Below are 22,441 nucleotides of genomic sequence, written 5' to 3'. Positions count from 1 at the left end.
AAGTGGATTAATCTGGTGAGTAAGAGCCTGTTTATGTTTAAAAGTCCATTAGAAGGAAATCTTACTAATTTGGTACAGGCAAGTTCTCTCCAAGAGCTGGAATCCTTTCTCTGTCCTAAACATGATTGCCTTACTGTGACGAGCAGGAGTTGGGTAAATGTCTTTAGACAAAAATGCAATATAGAAATATGAAAGATATTTGGGAGTCAGTCAGCCTTTGAGATAGGTACTTTTTATGAACACTGGGTTCAATGATGGGTTGGTTGAGTATTTAGGTCAATATACAGCTTTCTTGATTTTTTCTACTGGAAAAATAAAATATGACACAACATCTGGTGCTGGTCTTTCTCAAATTTTGCAGCAGTGACTGTGAACTCTTACTATGCTAAAATTACTTACATTGTAGCACAACAGTTTCAGTGAAGATTTTTCTTTCTTTATTTTTGGTTCTTCATGTATTCCCTTGCTGCCCACCTACCCTGATCTCCTGCTCTCAAAAGCAGCTGTGGTAGATTGTGTTCATTCTCACGTTTCAGATTTGAGGGAGGTGAGGTGTTAGAGACAAGGTGTTATACTGGGAATATAAGTTTTCAGCACTGTGGAAGGGGACCAGGAGATGGCTGTTGACAGCAGTTCTGTGAGCTTGTTCTGCTGCCTGTATGATACAATCACTGTCCACAAACCAGAGGAACTTGGGAAATCCCTTCCCACCATCAAAAACCTCAATCATGTGTTAATTGAACTTTTTAAAATATATATAATGCATGTGAGAAATGTTTAACAAAAATGCAACTTAGTATTTTTTCATGATTTCAGAGACTTGGAGCTGAATGCTTCACTATTCTTGTCTGGTGTGTTTATGCTTTCTGTTCAGTGAGAGCTGTTGTAATGTGAAATGAGTTCTAGGAAGACTTAACCGTCAGCTGATTGCCTTTCATATTGTGTAAAGGCACTGAAACAGCATAAAGTTCTCGTCTCAATCTCCATTGATTTTTACCTTATTTTAACTTACTTAGTAGAAGGGAAAGATCTTTCTTTAAGGACACTGTCAAATTTTTGCTCTGCTTTGCACGACTGCTCTGGGCCCAGCTTGTATTCATGGCCTAAAATGGAATGACTTCTCTTCAAAAGTGCTGAACAAGATTACACCATTCTATTTTTGTGCTAATTGTTCTAGAAATAGTCAGAAAGAAAAACTTTTAAATGGCATGTAACATGCCAGCTTATAAACAACATAAATTTCACTAGTTAAAATAGTGAATCTTTTTCTGAAGAATGCTTTTTAAATAAGCTTTCAGCAACTGATAGTCATAGTGATACATGTGCAGGTGATGACGTGTAGAGTTAAGACTTTTCTCCTGTTTGGATGTCTTCTCTTAAAAAATTCTCTTGTATTTTTAATCTTAACATGCCCTAAAAATTCTTTCAGGGGCAGGTCTTACAGATTTGAAGAGCTGCAAGGGGTGATCTGTACAAACAGATTTAACAAGCATTTGTTGCTGCACTGGCAGCTGAGAGAGAGAACTGATACTTGCAGCACCGCTTCTGAGGCAATTTTCTTCTCACATGTGCATTACTGGAGCAGAAAGCAGTCTTAAATGTAAGGGAGAATGCTGAAGCCTCACTTTCAAATTTTAGGTGAAAGTGAAGCAGAAAGCATAAAGTAAATTGCAGTGTTACAAATTCCAAAAGTAAGAAAAAAATGTGTTAAACTGAAAGAACTGTATTAAAAAAGTCTATTAGGCTATTCTTATCTATTTAAATATAAGAGTCAAAATCTGAATAACCCAAATTTTGCAGTACTTTCTTTAGGGTTGCAAATAGGGTTTATACTGGTTTTGCTGCAGCAAGTTTATACCTCCAGCGGTTAGAAGTACAGGCACATATTAGTTATCCAAGGCCATGAGGACATAGAGGAACTCTGGTATAAGCCAAGAAATTTGTGCAAAGTAGTCTGTAAAAAGACATTTACCCTTACGATTGCGGTTTACCTTTTTCGGACAAAGGAGATGTCATTAAACACCTTCAGACAGCAAAGAAAGGCACATAGTTCCTGTTGTGCTGGTTAGAATTAGTGGTAGAAGGCAGAGCTTGATAAATTCACAGCCCAGAAAGTGAATTTTACAGGAAGGGTAGACCTGAGTTTACCCTGCAGATTAATGGCTGTGAAAGAAGTCAACTCTGAGTTTCAAACGCATTCATAACTAGAGCTCCTGAGCCAGTTTCAGAGAATTCAGAGATAGAACATGTCTGTTAAATAACATTGTTTTTCAACTTGCACTAAACACGTTTAGTTTTTGTTGGTCTTGTACAAACTTAAATCACCCCAAAATGATAAATTTCCACATCTCCCAGAAGGTTGATGCAAATGAAACTGCTTTACTGTCCCTCACAGCTGAAATCTCCTGCTGTCTTCTGCATGTCTTTTCAAGAAACTTCAAAGCTTGTGAGACTTCTCACATACTTATTTCTCACATATTGAATTTGGGTCAGTGATGTTCAAGTGTGATTTACTTGCAAAGTGTCCTAGAACTTTATTACTAAAGTATTTCTAATACAATTGCTTTAATGTAAGATGGTCTGATCAAAGAGACTTTTACTGGGGAGAAAATGATGTTATGAATTCAGATTTCCACTTACTTGCATTGCTGGAATTGCATCTTTATGCACGTAGCCATCCCTGGTTGGTAGGGAGCCAAGAAAAGAACAATTTAAAAAAGAATAAAAAAGAACTGCTGAACAAATTTCAGCATAGAACTTCATAGAATTTCTCTCAAGCTGATGTTGCATCTTCTCTACCAAAGATGAATATAGAGGAAACTATGACCCTGACAAAAAGGATACCTAAGTACAAAAAGGACACCAGATTTCTTTCTTTTTTTATGCGCACTGGTGCTAAATTCAGTGTTGTTCCTTTTACGGGTAGTGCTCTGTAAGGGTGTACTAAGTATCTGTGGTATAGCTCCTGTGTGTCTGTGTGCGCAACAGATTTGCGTTGCAACGGAACGTGACCAATAATGTTAAGTGATAGATAAAGTAAAGCAGTTTTATAGTTCTCTAGAATGCACAAATATCTGTAGGCTTGATGTAAAACGTGTGAGAGGTCGTATAAAGTTTTATGCTGACTGTGAGTTTGAAGCAGGGGTTTATGTTGATTAGAATTGAAAGCTGCCTTCTATGAGTCATTCATTTGGACAGCATTAAAGTACAACAGATCTTGTGCCAGTAGCTGTTATCTGTGTAATGATACTGCTACCTGTTTGGAGGAAAGCTCCAAAGGATCGAGCGTCTAGTGTTTTGTGTTTGGCAGTATGATAGAAGTCTCATTAACACCAGAATTCAGTGCAAAAAAAACTAGGATTGTCAACCAATGCTAACAAGCATTTCCTCTCCTCACTGCCCCACCCCCGGTCTGGCCCTTCAGCTGCATTTGCTTTCCATGCAGCTGATTTTTTTCTTTTTTTCTTCCCTTTCTCTAAAAAGAGTAGTGTATCATCAGAAAGTTGCAGACTGTAGGTGATTGAGAGAGCTTTTACCCGTACGTAAATGGTAAGGGGCAATGAGTCTTATTTCAAGTTCTGAATTGTTTGTCTGATAATGTAGAAAAATGCAGGTTTGTTTAGCAAATATTCTGTGACTCTTGTCTGCAGTACTGAAATACCATTTTTCTTGCCATTTAGTTAGCATAGACGAAGGAACAGGTTTAGAAATTGAGTTGTATGCAATAACAGATGAAGTGTGAAGAAGCTGTTCTTTTTACAACTCCTTGTACGATCTTTGAAGCCAGTAATATAATTAAAATTATCATGGATTGTGTGGGCTTCATTGAACAATAAATTAGTGAGCTTTTCACTGTTTCAGAATAGCTCATTCTTAATCATAATAACTTAAGTGAGTTTTGAAGTAATTCTGAGAAGTTGAAGGCCAGGTTCTCTTTAGTTCTTGCCTTTCTCTTTTTATTATTTCCCTCTTTTAACTGTTTACTGCATTGTCTTTAGCTAACAAAGTTTCAAATCAACTTTAATTAGGGTATCCTAACTTTCATAGGTTTAGCCTTTGATACTTTACACTACGAACTTTGAGTTTTCCTTGCCAGTGAATTAGCCACAGTACATACTTCTGCTACTGGTTTGGTGTGTTTTTTTTTTTGCTTTTTTTTTGTTTGTTTTTGTTTCTTGGTGTTTGTTTTTTTTTTTTAAATGAAATGCATTTAGTAGAAGTTTGGGTTTACCATGAGTTCAGGAGGAATTGAAATAAAAGATACACTGAGAGGCAACGCATTGGTGATGTTTATGGATACCTGAGCTTGGACTACTGGAATCTTTGTAAGCTGCTGGGATTTCTTTCAATTTATGACACTAGTAATTAAGTATTAATCTTTTTCATAGAAAAGAAATACCTTGAATTTTCTCATCCAAGTCTGAAGTGTCTGGAAGTTATCTACATCTCCTTTCTTCTGAAAAGGGCTGCATTTCTCTCTGCTTCTGCAGCTCCAATACAGTCTTGGTAGCTGTAGCTTTGCAGCGGTAACAAGGAGGACGTGAACATAGATCTTGTCAGACGCCATAATTTCACAGAGCTGCAATTGGCAGAAACTAAGCCAAGGGCTAACTGTATCCTGTTTCATGTGAAGAAAGATCTGAATGCATAATAATTAATTTCCAAGTCCCTTTAAAGAAGAAAGTTCTTAAACTTTCAGTGTGTTTATTCATTTACCACGTGTAAAGTTCAAATGCGTGACTGATTTTGACCTCGAAAGAGAAGATTGGAAGGGAACCTCAGAAAATCAAGTCCACCATCACCTTTACCAGGCAGAAGAAGCCAAGTCTGTTGATTAGAGATGCTTGCTTCATCCTCTCTTATGCTTCACAATGCTTATCAGAAAAAAATTTCCATATGTCTAACCTGAAGTTTATTTTCTTGCTGTAATCTAAGCTTGTTACTATAGAGACTTGGAGATTAGATGCTTTCTTTCCTTTTGGATAAAACCTTTTACATATTTGAATAATGCTTTATTCTCTTTTGTCTCATCTTTAAATAATTCTGACTTGCTAGTCTTTCCTCAGAGGTTGTACCTAAGATGTGACATTAAAAAAATCTTTTAGCTAAATACAGGTTTCTGAATTTAAAAGGAATTTTTCCTAGCAATGCTTCAGATGTGTAAATATACAACATTGTACTTCTGTAGTTTCCCAGAATTTTGTACATTCCTACATCTTTCACTTATGCTTGACTAGAATCCTGAAGCTAGTTGGATCCTAGCCCAGAGAAGCTTGATCTGGTACAAGATTGAATTTTACTTTTAGTAGGAGCCACAGCCATTTTCAGCTAAAAACAAGCTCATTTCAGTTAACAGCAAGCTGGTGCATGTTAGGTGCCTTTTTGGTGACTTCCTGGGGTGCATTGATGGGTTGTTCAAGATCTCAGCAACTACAGCATGCCAAAGAAGTGCAAGCAGTATTCTAGTGAGGGAGGTTCTCCATGGTCTCTCCCATGTAGTCTTGTGCCTGTTTGTAGACTCAGTTTGAGATTCTGCAGACGTTGGGTGTTGGAATGACAAGCTCTTGATTCTGCATGATTTAATGCTAGATTCATGAAAAGATCCTAATTTCTCTGCTTTTTGAAAAACTTGAGGCTGTCAAACCTAGTCATGCCAAAACATAAGGAGTCCGTGCCTCTGTTTTCACTGTCAGTACTATGCACTCAATCATAATGGAATAATTACAATTTGATTTTAGTATCATATTTCTGGTGATGAAAGTTTGCGTCAAATAATACGTACATTCAACATGAAGTGGCTGAGGTATTTTTTTAATTTAAAAAATCTATTCCTGTGGATTCCATCAGAAAGACTGGGCAGTTTTACAGGCTTTAGCTCCCTTGTAGACTAATCCTCCCATATGGAGTCTTACACTTAGTGGTTGTGTATTGAGAGATATAAAATATTTAAAAGCTATGTAGACAGGCTATACAGCACAAAGCCTTTTACAACTCTATAAGAAGCAGCTCCATGTAAGCTGATAGCTGCAAGATGAAAAGATCTCTTGAGATTTAATGAAGAAAAGTGGTGCCCAAGCCAGTCTGCATGAAAGAAGCAAAGAACAGTAAAAAAAAAAATAAATATTGTGTTGAACCCTAATACTGTCTCTCTTGCAGTGGTGTACTGTGATGATGTGAACTACTACAAGTGTATTGATGCTAAATGTGTGGTAAAATGCTACTTGTCTTCAGTGTAGCTTACTTGTTACAGTAGCTCAAGTAATTATAAATACTGTTTCTGTGCTGACTTTCACTTTTGTGTGATATTTGTTAATTTATAAGTATTTATGTATTTTTCATGTATATTATAGAGACTTCTAGTAAATACATTTGTCTACATTTTAATTATTCACTAACATGATTTATTTTATACTCAAAAGTGATAGAGCCAAAACACTGACTGAAAATCAGACCAATTCATGAGTGAGATGAGAAACTGTTTGTTTTGCACAAGATATTAAAAAGAATCTGCCACTTCAGTTTGTATTTCCAGCTCACTGAAAGTGAAGTTGCAGGATGTAAACTAGTGTTTCATAAACTCACTGTCGTGAGAGCATCTTGATTCTGATGGGGCTTCTGTTTCCTAGTATGTATGTGTAATGTGTAACTGATGCTTTAAACTTTCAGCTGATGTTGGGTTTCATAGAAGACATTATGTTCTGGTGCTCTCTAGATTATTAGAAAGTTGAGCATTGCCTGAAACTTAAGTACTTTGTGGTATGTTTCTCTGTAGGCTTTTCGTTTAAATCCATAGAGTTAACAGGTCACATAGCAACAGTTAGTGTTTCTGCAAGAGCAAGTTGTGTGTTCTTCTTTCATTGTATGGAAGTACTGCATATAGACTGAACATAATACCATTTAAGGTTTTAACCTTTTCAGTTTAAATTACCATAAGAAAGTTTCCCTAAGGCATTTTAATAATGTCAACTTACATAGACCTTTTTGTCTTCTACTTCTATAGGCATTAACATTTTGCCTTTAATCTATGTGGCTCAGTCTTAAACCTTACAGGTTTTCCTGTAAGCTGTTTAGTTAGGTGTAGCTTCATGGCAACTCTCACTTGTTAATTATTTCCCTTCCCTCCAGTTTTCTATGCACATGTTCATAGCTTGTGCAGGGGTTTAAGTTTCTTTTCTTTTCTTCCTTTTTAATGAAAAAATGAAAAGGATTTGGAGGATTGTGAAGTAGAAAGGACTTAGTGTGTCTAATATACTGGGGAAAGATAGGATTGAAATATCGCCTCCTGAAAGTGTTAGTGAAGCAATGCATTGAAGAGGTTTCAGTTTCTTCTGCTTGATGATGTGTACAATACACAAGGAATGGTGAGAAATCTTCCATCTTTGTCTAGGAACAGCATTTACGGCTCCTAGAAGAATCACCGCTCAAAAAGAAACAATTTGGAAAAAAGGCAAGTGTGATGACAAAAAACCACTTAATTATGTTGAGGTAAGGGTTGAGTCATAGATGGGTATTCAGAGGTATTGCAGAGGAGTTGCTGCAAAGAATGAGTGGGTGCATAGGTTCCTAGTATACTTGATGACATCAAAATGTGATAGGATAGCATGAAAGAAGAACTGATAATGAGATCAAGAAGGGAAGGTAAATGGGGAAATTTATGTAGCTGATGAAGTGAAAGGGGCAAAACAATTGCAACCAAAGTCCTCTCTTATGTTGCATGTTTGCAGACGCCTTCACACAAAGCAAGGACCAAGCAGTCTTTGTTGTTGATAGAAGATGATGCTGTTGATTAAATTGGCAGGAGTGGGAGGAAGAATGGGAACAAAGGATCATACGTGAGTGGACTTGCAGTTCATGGCCCATTAACAATGTCTTTTTTGGGGGGGGGGGGGGGGGGAAGTGTAGTTTGTTGTTTGGTTTTTTTTTTTCTTTAGTGGGTTTGGTTTTGGGGGGCTTTTTTTGGGGGGTGGTGGTTTTTTTCTTATGTACTTATAAGAGTTAGTAATACTGGTGCTTGGGAAAGGAGAGAGAAGCATCTGGCTGCACAGATGCAAGCTTGGGTGCTAAAGATCTGTGATATCTTGTAGATACCACAGTGAAAGAGATTAAGAGGAAAGGGGCATGGCAGCATCCTATTTAAGGTCATTTGAAGAATAGGCTGGAAGAAACAGAAAAGTGATCAGAAGCTCTAGGTTGGTTAAGGAGAATACCAGCATTATAGAGATGACAGTAATGGGCAACTCTAAATGAACCTCAGGAGGAAAATCTATTAAGAATTGGATTACACCATGGTTTACATCTTAAAGCAGTTAATTAATAAGTCTTGGTTTAACTACATTAGCTCTCCTGCAGCAATGGTGAGCGTGATACGGTCACTGAGCTATCTGTCCTTTCTCTGCATGAAGCAGAGTTCAACAGGACATTGGAAAAAAGCCCTACAGGTAAAGTGTGGCTAATCCATTATAGGAAAATCGTGTCATGTATGAGTTACCCTAAATTAGCAAAGAAGTATGAACTCTTCCTTCTCTAACAGGTGGAAACTTAAGTAGTCAATAATGCAGTGAGTTTAAGTAGGAAGAATGTTAACCAGCTCTTCTCTGATATTCCCTCACTGTTGCAGTGGTGTACATGATGGTAGTGGTACCAAGACACATTAGTCTTGATTAATCTAGAAACACTTTGATGAACTTTCTAAACTTTTTCTCACTCCATTGACAGTAGCATGCACCAGTTTATTTCCAGTTGCTTTATTCTGTATTGGAGCATTGCCACTTCCCTTGCTTCAGCCTCATTCACTTACTTTTTCTTAGAAAATGAAGAAAAAACACATTATTTTTTCCCCAAAAGGTTGTAGCAGATACTGTACATTCACATTAAGTTTGACTTTTATGACTTCAGGTGTATTTTTTTTCCTTGGTACCTTGTTGTTTTAAATTATGATAAAGTTGCCATCCGCAGTAAACATTTTATATGTAAATTGTTGGGGGGAGAGGAGGAGGCTTTTGTTACTTCTTCCGTTGTAGTTATGTCTAAAAATAAATCTTACTAAATATAAAGCTGTAGAATCAGTTCCAAAGTGAAATGCACCACTGCTGTAAGATAATAGAATCAGGTTCACATGGTGCTAGCCTAACAATGTGTTTTAAAGTAAATTACAGAGAAGATACAGAAAGGATCAACAGGAGATTTACAGTCAAATTAAGAGCAACTGTATCTGCTTGGGGCTGGGGAAGGAAAATAATCCACAAACCAGAAGGTAACTAATACAGACCAAGAGTGACGCATGAGGAACATATGCTGTGAATTCTTCTTTGGGGAGTTTGGGAGAATAATTTTGAATGGGACACATGAAAGATGCTCCATCTGTTGCCTCTTCAGCCAAGATAATGCAATGAAAGGTTAGGATAGTCCCTTTACTTGAGAAAATAAGATTGAAAAAGATACATGGCAGTGCAAACATAGGAGGAAAGCTATCTTAAGTGCTTGACTAGTAAGGTAGAATCTTAACAGCTTTTCTTCTGGTATTTGTGCAGAGGATTTTCTGAACATGAGGTTGGACAGTATAATCCTGCAATTAGTTCAACAGTTGAAGTGTGGGGTGCTTTGTGATGATGTGCAAGAAATGAGAAAGGCAGGTAGAGAGTAACTAGATCAGGGTATGATCAAGACTTCAAAAGGTATATTGTTTGTCTTGGTTTCCTAAAGAAACAGCTTACTGCTGAAATAACCTCTTCTTTGTGCTTTGTGCTTGGATTTTTGCTGAGTTCTGGTTGTTTTTTCTTTTTTATTTATTATTCTATTTTGGAATCAAATGCATATGACAAATTTAATTAATTTGGGAGTTAACTGAACTGTAGTAATAAAGGTGACTGTACCATGTGCATTGTGCTATTGTCTTTTGTTACACACATGGAATAATAGAACATTGGACTGGCTGGACAGTAGGCTAGAATATATCCTGACAAAAACCACATTATTAAATACATTCAGTGCAGTTTTCTACCAGTCTCATCTGTTTGGGGTATTTTTTTGTTTCTGTTTTTGTGGCTAACATTTCTCTCATGTCAACAATATAATTGTATACATAGAAAGCAATATCTGTTACTTCAATTACATTTATGCTCTTCATAAATGCAGGCAGAGGGAACGGGTTTGCTTATCTTCAAAACGTGAAATGATACCAATGAATTCAAATGCCTGTAAAAGCTACAAGAATTTCAGTTCAGGTGTAAGCTGGTGTGTTCAGAGCTGGTGTGTTCAGATAACACTGCTCATAGAAGAAGAAACGTTTTTGTCTCACAAATAATAATTTTTGTATGGCTGGGGAACCAGGTAGTTAAAGAAAGCAGAAGAGACTATGTATTTCACTTGCTGTAAGTTTGGTTCTGTAAATTATTTAAAACTAACTTTAATATACTCTGTTGCATATATAAACTTGTTAGTTTTCTTATTGTCGTACTCCACTTCTACATGTTGCATTTCAACCACAGACTGCTGAATATTTACAAAATAGGTTGTTATCTTAACTTCACAGGTATAGAAAATATGGTGCAGTAAAGGTAATTCTCTCATTTCATCTAGTAATAGTTTTCAGTGAGTCTGATTTGATGCTTTCATCTCCTGCATTTGATGTAAAGTGGACTTTCTTTGGCACCCCCTAACTTGATCTTTTGTTTTTCTTAAAAAAGAAATTGAGTTGTGGAAACAATGAGAATTTCATTGATGCTTAATACAAAGAAAAGCAGTGTTTTGTTGGTGGTGGTGTTTTGGTTTTTTTTCCTCTAATAAAAGACAGCTTTTAAACTACACTTGGTGGCTGATAGATTCCAGGAGTTAATATAAATGAGACCAGCTTAAAAGAACTGGTGGTGGAGGAGGAGAGGAAATAAGGTTATTCACGTAGGGTCATGGGATGGACAAGGAGGAGGATAAGCGAGGTACTAATCAAATGCCTTAGGTATCTTTATACTGATGGAAAAAAGGTATGGGGTAAGCAAGCAGAACTGGAAATATTAGTACAGAGTCAAGACTGACTTAAATGCTCTGAAAGATCCGTCAGGATAACTTGTAAAACTGGTATGTCTAAAAAAAAAAGAAAAAAAAAAGTAGGTTGGTCAGGAGTAGTTTTGTCTGCTTGTAGTTCTAGAATAAAGAAGTTTAAGCCATTGAAAAATCTGTGAATAAAAGATATACACCACACATGGGACCTATTTAAAGGCTTGTTGTTACCTTTTATGGACTGTAGATAAGACTACCTACTGACTACCTTAATTAGACCATACGTGTATGTAAGAGTTACCTGCTATGGCATAGTAATTGTCAGTAACAGAGAGATTCCCACACCTTTAAACTGTGTCTTTCCTAAATACACGTGCTTTACTCTACCAAACAAGCAAGATCAAGTAAGCTGAACTTCTTTAAAATATCAAATGGAATTATTCAAAGCATAGAATTTGAACAATAATGTCTATGTAGCTGAAAAATTGGAACAAAACCAACAGGAAATGAATATCAGCTGGGAAAGCATGATATAAGTGAGACTGTCAATGACCTTATTTCTAATGTCAGAGGACAAAATAGCTAGTGGGAAGACATGAATTTGCTTCAATCAGATTGGAAAGAACCAGCTGAGAAAATCGTAGACACCTTTTGGGGACAGTGACTGAAATGATTTTAAATACTTGATGTTCAGAAGAGGAGGAGAAAGAAGGGCAAAATAAAAGCAGTGGATTTGGAGATACTGGTGACCTCAGATTATTTGTGGCTGAGATTTTATGAAGACAAGTATAATGAAATTAGCTGGAAAGAACACTGATGTCTCAAAGCAGTATATGAAATGTCCATTATAGTGAAACTGAGCTATTCATCGTGTGTATTAAGCACTAGGAGGAAGGCTGCAGAAAAAAAGTAGATCAGCTACTGAATGTGAAAACAAAAGAGTGAGGTGTGAATAATGGCAAACTGAAAGTTGAAGGTGCATTGGTCATGTTTGTTTGGTGATAAATAACTTCATATGTACATTAGCAGGAGGAAGACAGTATCCACCAATTGTTGGTCTGCTGGTCCCTGGGGAGGAAAAACTCATAGCACTGGCAAACCTAAAACGTGCAATGCTTGATTATTTGCCCTTTCTTAAAAATAGTCATTTTGCAGTCAGCTAACATAGTTAAAACTAGCAACGAAGATGTAGGATTACAGAAAACCGTAGCCTAGCCAAAAAAAACCCAAAGCAAAAAACAAAACAAAACCAACAGAAGAATAAGCAACATAGAGTATATGAGATGTTTTCAAAATGTTCAGCCTATGAACTGTTACTGTCATGAAAGAACAGGTTATCAGGATGGGTGAAAATTCAGACTTGAAAGAAAAAGATGTGTATTTAGTGCCTTGCTTTAAAAAAGGACAGAAAGGTGTGGGGAATTAGAAGTGTGTCAATTGAAATAAAAAAATGCCAGAACAAATAATTAGACAAACTATTTGCAAGCCACTGGAAGGTAACAGAGTTGAAAAACAGCTAACATGGCGTGTCATGGCTTGGTTTTGACAAATCTATTCCAACTTGTTTTTGTAAGAGACAGAGCAATAGTGGATAGGAGATAATCATAAATGTCATTTTGACTCCAGGAAGGCTTTGATGCTTACATGAGACTTGTGCAGACAGACCATGTGCAAAGTAAACTATATTTGGCTGCGTGCAAATAGGGTTGAGTAACTGTACTTGGAGAGTAATTATCAGTAGTTCATTTTCAAACTGACATAGTACACTGGGTTTCTTAGAGGTATGTCTTGCCTCTGCCTCTTTTGAATGTGTTTTTTAGAGGTCTGGCTGAGTTGAATGGAGGCAAATGGTTGTAGATTTTGGATACTACTGTCTTCCTTGTTATGACCCTTGTGTTATCTATGTGACAGTTTAATTTGCTAGGAAACAGGTTAAGGAAGGTTAGGCACATGGGGGAGAGGGGAAGACTTCCCAATTATGAGAGTATTGAAGCCCTGGAATACATTGCTTGGGCAGAGTATTGATCAGTAGGTCTTTAGGAATGCCTGTGCTAGTGTATCTCTGGGATGACAGATGTAGAACTGATTTGTCTGTAGGCAGGGAAGTGGACTAGATAACATTTTCACTAAAAAACAGAACTAGGAAAGTGTGTGTAGAAAAAAAACTACTATTTTACACTGCATGTTCAGGAAAATATTTGCATTGTTTCCTGTACCGTCCTACTCTTTGCCTTACGTAGGGACCCAGATTTTTTTTTTTTTTTATGTCAGACTAAGTGTTTAGAACATATTGTGTATGTTAGCACATATGGCAGATATATTCCATTTAAAAATACATAGCGAGAGTCAACCTGCTCATGGTAGCAGGTGTGAATGGGTTTCAGATACAGTTGTCTGTCCTTTTAACTGCTGAGTTGTTTGCAAACTGTTCTAGTCAGTCCAACTACTGCATCAAAATATTTGCTCTTAAGGTTTCTAGTAGACTAGTAGATCTGCTGACAATTTTTATAGACAAAAATCGCCTGTATATTTGTATGAGACAGCCAGAGGTCTCTAATCAATACAGAGGTGTCCATCATGCTCTGTTCGCATGTGACTGATGGCGCTGGTTCTAGGATAAACTCTTCTTTTGTCTGTCCTGATGCCCTAGAGCTTGCTTTTGTGCTCTCCTTGTGGGGCTGGAGGTCTACAGATCAAAGTCAGGTTGCTACAAGACATTGCAAAATCAGGTACTGTATTGCACAAGACTTGCCTGCTGTTTCTGATTCACTGCTGCTGAAAAGACCAGACCCTAGATTCACATCACTGTGCTGTACCTGGAGCTTTCCCAATAGGTGATTCTCAGGGCTTTACATTGTTTGGGGTTTTTTGTGGTTTTTTTGTTCCTTCTCTCCTTTTTTTCTTTTTACCTCTTCCTTCATAAAGCTGAGTCAGACTGCTAGAGCCAGTTTGTCTTTCTGTCCAGCCTGTAAATAAATAATTTACTAGAAACAATAATCTGTATTATACTACAGTGCATGAGTGTAATTCCAGTATTGCACTTTGTCAGAAAGTCATAATCAGTTGCAGTATACTTTTATCATGTTGACAAATCACAAAATGGATACTCAATAACCTGCCATTGGCGCATACACAGGTGTGCAGACATCAAATTGGGTCACTTCACCTTCTTAGCCATATGCTTTATCTTACGTTTTTTTTAAGTGTAGAGCTGTTCTAGGCTTCCCAGCCCTTGTATTTCTCAAATATTTCACCATTAGCTAAAGGTCCTGTGTATATGTTTTTCAGGATGTTTCTACAAGTGATAAGTAAGAAATAAAGGCCTGCATTATGCGTGTATATAGTGCCAAGAATTGGGGTGATGATACAGAAAGCAGCTATTGGACTTGGCCATTAGAATTTCCCTTTTAATCATTAGCCAGAATGCATTAGAAGGCAGGTAAATAAACTGTTTACTGTCAGTCATCCATAAGACATAAAGGCCTTGTGACAGGACAAAGTAAAACTCACTAATCTACAAACAGTATTGCAAGTAATTTGTAAAGATGCTCTATTTTTTCTTTCGGTGTGACTACAGCTGTCAAGAGTCTTCTCAGAAGGAGGGTAATAGTTCATCACCTGAGCAGCAGGAATTGTGAAGATTTTTGCTAGGTCTGTGTGTGATTATTAGGCAAAAATCCCACAACTTCCTACGTTGCTGGCAAAAATTAACGCAACATTATGTAAATATAGTTGGATTATTTACAGTTTCACTATGTACTTCATTTTCTGTATTTTCTGATACAACATAAATGGAAATGAGTGTCTTAAAAATCACGTGGTAAAGTTCTGAGAAACATCATGTTATAAGCTACCCATGAGAAGGAAGATGCTTGTTTGCTTTTGAGGTTAATATTTGAAGAGTTGTCTATTTTGTTATACACCATTTATTGTTAGACTATATACATGCACAGATATCTATCCAATATATATATAGGCATATTCCTCTGTTACTTTAATCTTCAATAATTCTTTTAGATCAAATGTGCAAGTGGGCAGTTTCCTTAGAACCTCTACAAGATCTCTTACAGAAGACAGCTCTGTTTTGCCTCTTTCATGTAAGGTGAATTTTTAATAAAGTTCTATTGCAAATTTTTGCCAACAAAATAATAAATTCAGGTAAACTTTATCATAACCTTTGTTGCTGATAGCAGTTGATCACCTCTATCACGTTGTTAGTAATGGCTGAAGTTATTCATCCAAAGTATTGTGAATACATATTTTCAGCATGTGTTTATAATCCTCAGTAATTGCTTCAGTTCTAAGGAACTACAGTTCTTTTGGAGTTTGCAGCTACTTTCTGTTATTCCATGTGATTGCCTACTACTGTTTCTTGTGACTCAGAATAGGGCATTAATATTAACTTAGTTGTAAATATTACATATGAACTGTTTCATGAGCAATGAATATTGTTTTCCTTTTTGAAATGTAAATAGCCTTTAGGAAAGAAGATATTCTGTGGGGATCTTGTCAGGGAGGTGCTGGTGAACTCAAGTAGGAGAATGCCAACTTCCTAAAAACTCCCCAAACCAGAGACAGATGAGATGAAGTAGGGGGTAAGGACAACCTTACCTGACATCAAAAACATCACTCAGAGCATTTAGCACCATTTTTAAAAATCAGTTTGGGATGTTTGCCTTTCTTTCCCGGTACGCATGTCCTGTAATGGTGGTTTTACCTTGCAGCGCTGCCAATGAGATACAATCTTGACAGCATGCAGCAGTGAAAAGTTGCAACCCAAACAGGATCCAGCCACAATCAGAGTGGTAACATTGCACATGCTCCAGACAGGACAAGGACACAGCGCAGTCTGTTCTCTTGGTACAAAACAGAAACTTAACACCATTTTGGAAGTTCAGTGTGGGCTTGGTGAAAGTAGCTGCAAAGGTTGGAAGAGGACAGTAGGCTTCACTCCATAGCCCTGTTGAAAATGTCACTGGTTTGGTCTGTGGATGCAAAATCAGTTTCTCATTCCACCTTTGTGAGAGGGCAGGGTGTGTGCCCAGTTTCAGAATTAATCCTTAAACTGGATCTCTAACTCTAGTTTACAGAAATTGTTTCCTCTGAAGAAAAATGTTTGGAGGCATCTAATAGTTTAAAATTAGGAGGAAGAGTTAATCCCTCAATAATAAGGAAGCAGGGTGGGGATAGGCTAATTTAATATGCAAAGACTAGGACTATGACAAATAGCTGGTGAATTTGCTCAAGGAATCTGATGTAAAAGCATTTGGAAAAAAGCAGGAGGAGAAAAACAAAGAAGGCTATGTGTGGGATAATTATATTCTCTGTTTTTTTTAGAATCTTGCTTTGAAAAGAACAGAGTTTGTAAATTCCCAGTGCAGGCCTCTGGGATGGATCCAAATGGGATCAGCAGCTGTAACTGAACACAAGACCTAAGCTATAAGCTATTGTGGAGAAGGTGACTCAAAAGGCAGTTTGAAGAATTGTCATACTGATGTAGAAAAAGAAACACTAGAATTGTAGTAGTAGTAGCTGTAGTACTAAGTACTACCTACTTTTTGTAGCAATAGTTAAGCTGTAGCAATAGTTAAGCACATTTCCAAATCAGTCATTGCTATCATGACAATTAAAGTGTTGGATATTGTTTCATTTTCTTGCTTCTGGCTTGCTTAGGAGATGAGTTTTATACATTTGTTCTGTGTGTTTGTCAGTCGTGAAAGCTAGCAGCTGGGGATGGAAAAAGGACCCCTTTTAGGGATAAGTTATGTTCATGCTGTAACATCTAACAATTTAAATGGGGACGTAACTGAATTTCCTGTACACCAGAGACAATCAAATATGAGGAACACATAAGAAACTATGATTTATAACTTATTTTGCTCCTAGAACCACTCAGTTGTTATTTGTAGGGTGTGTGTGTTTGGGGTTTTTTTGCCTTTTTTTTGCCCTTTTTTTTAGCAAGTATGTGCATTTCACTGTACCTTTCTTTCCAGCCTTTGTGTACAACACCGCTGTCTTTCTACTTTGTTCTGTTTTGTCTTGGTATGTTTGTGGGTATCTCAAGGATAATCATAAGCAGAACTTCGACAAAGCCTGTATATATTCCTTTCATGTGTGGAAATTCATGTTTGCATGGGTTAAGTCAACTCAGTAGCAATCCTGAAGAATTCTGTGGGATGGTTCATCATTCTGAGAACTCCTTATTTGTTAGTGAGCATGTAAAACATCTCTGCTCTTCATAAATAAGTCATTACACTGCCATTAAGATGGATGCCATCATTTAAAATACTTAAATGTGCTGTTTCCTAGAGAGATTTTGTATTTTTACTAATTAATTCTGCTGTTTTAAATCATGATTTCTATTTCAGAAATTTTCTGTCATGATGACCACTTTTATGTCTGTATTGAGCAGAAAAGATACAAATCTGTTACCTTTTCAGAAGGTAAAGGAAATCAACTCTTAATCTTTTGAGAGGCACTTGGCAGATTAAGCAATCTGTTACAACAGTCTGTACATAAATCACCATTTGCAGAAGTACTTCATGACATTGCTAATTCTGTATTATTTATGTAATTTTCCTATGCAAGCAAGAAATTGCAGGGGAGTGGAATTACTAAGTCATGTTATGGTGGTTAACATGACTTCTCACAAGATAGCCCTGAACTTACTGTCTCTAGTAGTTTCACTATTATGTTACTTGGTATCTACTCTGAACCCAAGAGATACAAAATGTCTAGGAAGATCAAACATTTATCAAACGTTTCTAAAGGCACTTTAAAAGAAAGCCTGATCTCTGTCTTGATAATAATAGCAATATTGCTATAAACTGTGAGTACCACTGGGCTGTGGTACAAGTCAGAAGGTAAAAATGGCACAGAAAAGGTGAATCTGACATAACTGCTTACTATCCAGTATGAAAGCTGAAGGGTATCAAAGGAAACAAGGACGTATTAGATTTTAAACTATGAAAACGAAGAGTTTTTAAATGCAGCATGTAACTAAGCTGCAGAAGGCCTTGCCACAGAATGTTGTGGATGCAGAGACTTAAACCAGTTCATAGAAGATTTGTACAAAACTCTGGAAGCATGCTAAGTAAAGGGATGTTAAATGCGAAGACCAGATTTCTGGTTCAGAAAGTCCCAGGAGCACTGTTTGCTGCGGTCCCTGAGAGTTCTGGGAGAATGCAGTTTAGTGCATGACCCCAGTGCTCACAGTTTGCAGATGTGACAGTTAGCTTTCTTGGTGTGTTCCCAACAGGTAAATACCAAAAAAAAAAAAAATGCTGTCAGATGCCTTTATAATAGGCATTCTGTAGGCATTCTCTTAGGGTCACACAGATTTTAAGTGAAATTTTAAGTTAAGCTACCATTACTCTTTCTTCATATCTCATGGTAACATTAATACTTCAAAAGTAATTTCATATCAAGAACTATGTGAAAAGAAAATTGGTTTTGATAGAAGAAGAAATAGTGCAGGGAAAATGCCATGATATAAATAGCTGAGGGGGCAAGGCACCATTCCGGCGAGGGAAGGGGTGGAAAATGTGGTCATTTCCCAACTGCCTCATTTCATTGTGGGATTGGCATCATTTAGGAAAGTAATTTTAACCTTATGGCTACTTTAATTTCCTGTTCTGTAAATTGGTAGCTGCTTAACTTCCTAGCTTAGTGAACAGTGATTTTAGTTGTACTTCAGGCATCTTCTGAAAGAGTAACTAGCTGTGGAAGTACCAAAAAGCTCTCAGTAGTCTTGTGCATCTGAAAAAAAAAAGGGGGGGGAGGGGAATGACAGGGAACAGTACTAGGGATTTAAAATCCATCTAATACTGCATACTTTCAGAACACAGGTCTTTTGTACTTCGGTTTATACCTTTGGGGAAATTTCTCCAAGTGTAATAGATTACCTGTGCTAGATTCTACTGTGTTACTCTCAGACATTGAAAGTTGCACCACTCTGGTTTCATTTTGATTTTTCTCAATCAGAAAATGTGGAAAAAACCTTCTACTAACAGGGCTTATGAATCCTTTCTAAAATGAGTAGTGTTATTCCATTAACAGGGTAGACTTGTCTATATTTCGGTTTGAATGCTTGGTACATAATAATGTTATCTTCTGAAGATAAATTTGTTCAGTAAAACTTGAAAAAAATTATTATGGTCTTGCGTAAATGAAAAAAAGTATTTCCGGTGTGCATGCCTTCTGGACACATGCAAATAACAAATCTTAAAAAAAGAGTAAACTGTTAGACACTTTTTTTTTCTCACCTCCTTTAATTTTCTGAATCATTTTACTGTAATGTCAAAGTTTGCTTGTGAAGTATATTCAAAGATAATTTAGACAGTGAAACTTATGGGCATAAATCATGATGAAGTTTCCCAAATAACAGTATTGTAGCCTGGCAATACTGGACAGACACATGGCCATTGTGTAGTAGCTATGTAAAGATACATAAATGCAAAGTTAAATATATTTTTAAGGAGTATCATTAAGGGTGGCAACCATACATGCACATGTGAGATTTTTAGCTACACGATCAGGTGCATTGGTATAGATGCTAGCATCCTGACAATGCAGAGAATCCTTTTCTAGTAATAAGAACTTGGCACCTTCAATATAAATAAATACATCAAAATAACTACTCAGTCTGCTACTAAATTAATTTGCATTTCATTTGTGAAGGCATGGCAGTAATTCTGTTCTTTGTAAGACTGTTATTCAGACTTCACTCTGAACTTTGTGTCTTTTATTTCAACTTTTGTTTTACAACCAACTATTGTTTGCTGTTAGTTTCTGATAAGCAATAGCAACAATTTTGTCAGAGACAGCTGTAATTAAAGTTCTTAAACTTTAAGGCAAGTGGCTTCTTTCTTAGTGAAGCATCACATTTGCAAGTCTTCTAATCAGCCTTGAACAACATCACATCATTTTAAAGTGTTATTAAAGTTCATTAAGAAGTAATATTGTCTAAGCAAGAATTTCATCACTGACTGTTCAAACTATTTCTCTTTCTGTTAGTTCAGTCCACCTCAGTATTTTCTGTGGTAACTATTTAAAAAGCTCCTTAGACTGTTTGAAAAGGTAACTTGGCATTTTAAGTTGATCATAGCTTCGACTTGAATGATTGTATGATAGTCAACGCGTTGTTAAATGTATTTAAAATACTGATTTTGATTCACATTCCTTGCAGGTGTATTCTGCTCCCTCTCTTGGGAATGAAGCCCCCTCAGCAGAGCCTCTTCCTGCTTGTGGATTCTGTCGATGAGGGCTGTAACGTTTCTGAGGGTGAACAGACTTCTACGAGTTTGTCTGGCACAATAGCAGAACTTTTAGCTGGTCACTTTGAGTTCTTCCCTCCCTGGCTGCTTCTCCTGTGTTCTGCCCGCAAGCAGAGTAAAGCTGTTACAAAAATGTTTACAGGTGAGTACAGAGCATAAGAAATGTTAGCTACCTGTAACTAGAACGTGTTATTCACAAGACCCCATGTCATTGCTGAAAATACCAATGCATGCTTAGTTCTAAAAAATGGCAATCAATAACAATTCTAAAAAACACACATTCCAGTTCACTAAGGACTATAGAAAGCTTAAATCAGCCAAACACTTTAGAGGTAAGTTACATCTTTGCAGTACTTCTGCAAAGAATATGCTGCTTCTGTTTTGACTTTTCCTTGTGCTTTGCTAGTTTTAAAAAGCTTTGAAATAATGTGGTGATGTGGAAGTATGTCGGCTGTGTACACCCATTCCTTACAACCTCAAAAGAATATTTTTTTTCATCTGCCATTAAAATCTCTCCCCTCATTTTCAGAAAGCAGGGAATAATCTTTGAAGGTGGAAGTTGAAAGCAGAACAATGTAGATGGGGATTCTTGGAGTATACTTTTGGCAAAGGTTACACAGTAAAAAATTCTTTACAGCTTCTTCATCCAGGCTTTACTGTGTCATGAGAATATTTCTTCACTATAATGACATTGTTATTGGAAGTTCTCTGAAATTTAATAAAGGGCAATATCTAGACTGGATTCCAGGCCTATATATAAAGCCTGTGTGTATTAAGGCCACAATTAGGACAAAAATGTGATTATAGAGCATAGACCCATAGGCTTGCTCTTTTCCACAGTGGCAAAAGGTCAATGGGATAATTGCATTTAGGAATGAAGCACTGTATTGATCAGTGGCAGACATGAAGATTGGTATTTGGGAGCATGTGAGAACTAAAGGAAATGTTGGGGAAGCTTCACAGGGCTCCTTTGGATGTTCCTATGGGAATAGTTTTGTCAAAGCTTGGCTGATTAGATAAGTTGTCATTGCCAAAGTAACAGACAAAACTTCCTTCAGAGCAGTTCGATTTTCTTTCCATTGAATCATATAATGTTTTAGACGAGTCTTAAAAAATTGCTGTTGTTTTCTAAGTGTGTTTCCAGATGGAATTCCTGATGGGAAAAATCAGCCGAACTAATGGATATGCCTTTAAAATAAATATAATTTGAATGAGTTAGTTTCTCCTTTCCACAGAGGATGACTTGATGAATAACATAAAGCTGATTTACGATATTAAAATCCCATCTTCACTGTGGAAAAGGTACAGCAGGAAAAGAATGAATCTCAAAGTAGTTGGATAGAAATTGAGAAGAAATTTTAGGGTCTGTTTGGAGGAATTAGTTTTATCCATTATGAAGGGAAACTGTGACATTACAGCCAATGTGACCATTGCCTGCTTAATACATTGGTGGATGATTTTCCTGTTTACAGCCAGTATTCAAGTTTGTGAAAGGTATAGTGAGAATGTGAGGAGCGTGGCTGAAGCTTTTGTTAAATTCAGACACATTGCAAGTTTGTGTTGCAAAACTTGAGATAATATTGATTTCTTTTCTTGTTCTAGCCTGACAAGGATAGACTGTCATTAAAGCTTGTACTAGGGAAAACTTTTCTTCTCCTTTATGGTATTTGAATGCTTACTTTTAGCTGAGTCAATTTATAAAGCTATTTAATTGGTGGGCACACAGAATTCAAGATCAGCAATAAGTATTTTTTGCCCTCATGACTGAAGAAATAAGTGGTGTATAATGGAATGCTGTTGTACTGAATTTCTAGTACTTCCAATTTCACAGAAAATAAATGTTTGCAACCATAATGATAATGTAATCGCTGTAAATTTTCATTAAATTTGTTTCTTTAACTTGGAACAAAAAAACCCTCGGTTTCACTCTTACTTAGGAAGATTGGAATCCTTTCAGGATTATTTTAGGAAAATGTGTCCCATCTGTATAGTTTTTTCTGCAAAAAATTTTGAAGTACAATATGAAGTATATGTTAACCAATATTAATTTGGTTACAGTCAGTTTTCACTTTAAATTTTTATGCAGTGAAAACTTCCTCCAGGTATCTGCTGAAATGAGAGCTAAACCTATTTGTCAGCAAGTCTTATCAGTTACCAGGAGCAGGATTACT

General features: G+C 36.7%; 1 protein-coding gene across 3 annotated transcripts in view; it reads left to right on the top strand.

Annotated features, from left to right (window-relative positions):
* ANKRD50 (ankyrin repeat domain containing 50) overlaps positions 1–22,441 on the top strand; it is a 39,252-nt gene that overhangs the window by 3,624 nt on the left and 13,187 nt on the right. For all 3 annotated transcript variants that reach the window (XM_057428262.1, XM_057428271.1, XM_057428281.1), the window contains exon 3: positions 20,183–20,412. In XM_057428262.1, coding sequence (XP_057284245.1) covers positions 20,183–20,412 — 230 coding nt within the window. The remainder of the gene's footprint in view (positions 1–20,182; positions 20,413–22,441) is intronic.

The sequence above is a fragment of the Pezoporus wallicus genome, unplaced genomic scaffold (assembly GCF_028554395.1).
Source record: "Pezoporus wallicus isolate ANWC-B61680 ecotype Strahan unplaced genomic scaffold, APGP_CSIRO_Pwel_v1 scaffold_3294, whole genome shotgun sequence".
NCBI classification, from domain to species: Eukaryota; Metazoa; Chordata; class Aves; order Psittaciformes; family Psittacidae; genus Pezoporus; species Pezoporus wallicus.
This window is presented reverse-complemented; position numbering and strand designations above follow the sequence as displayed.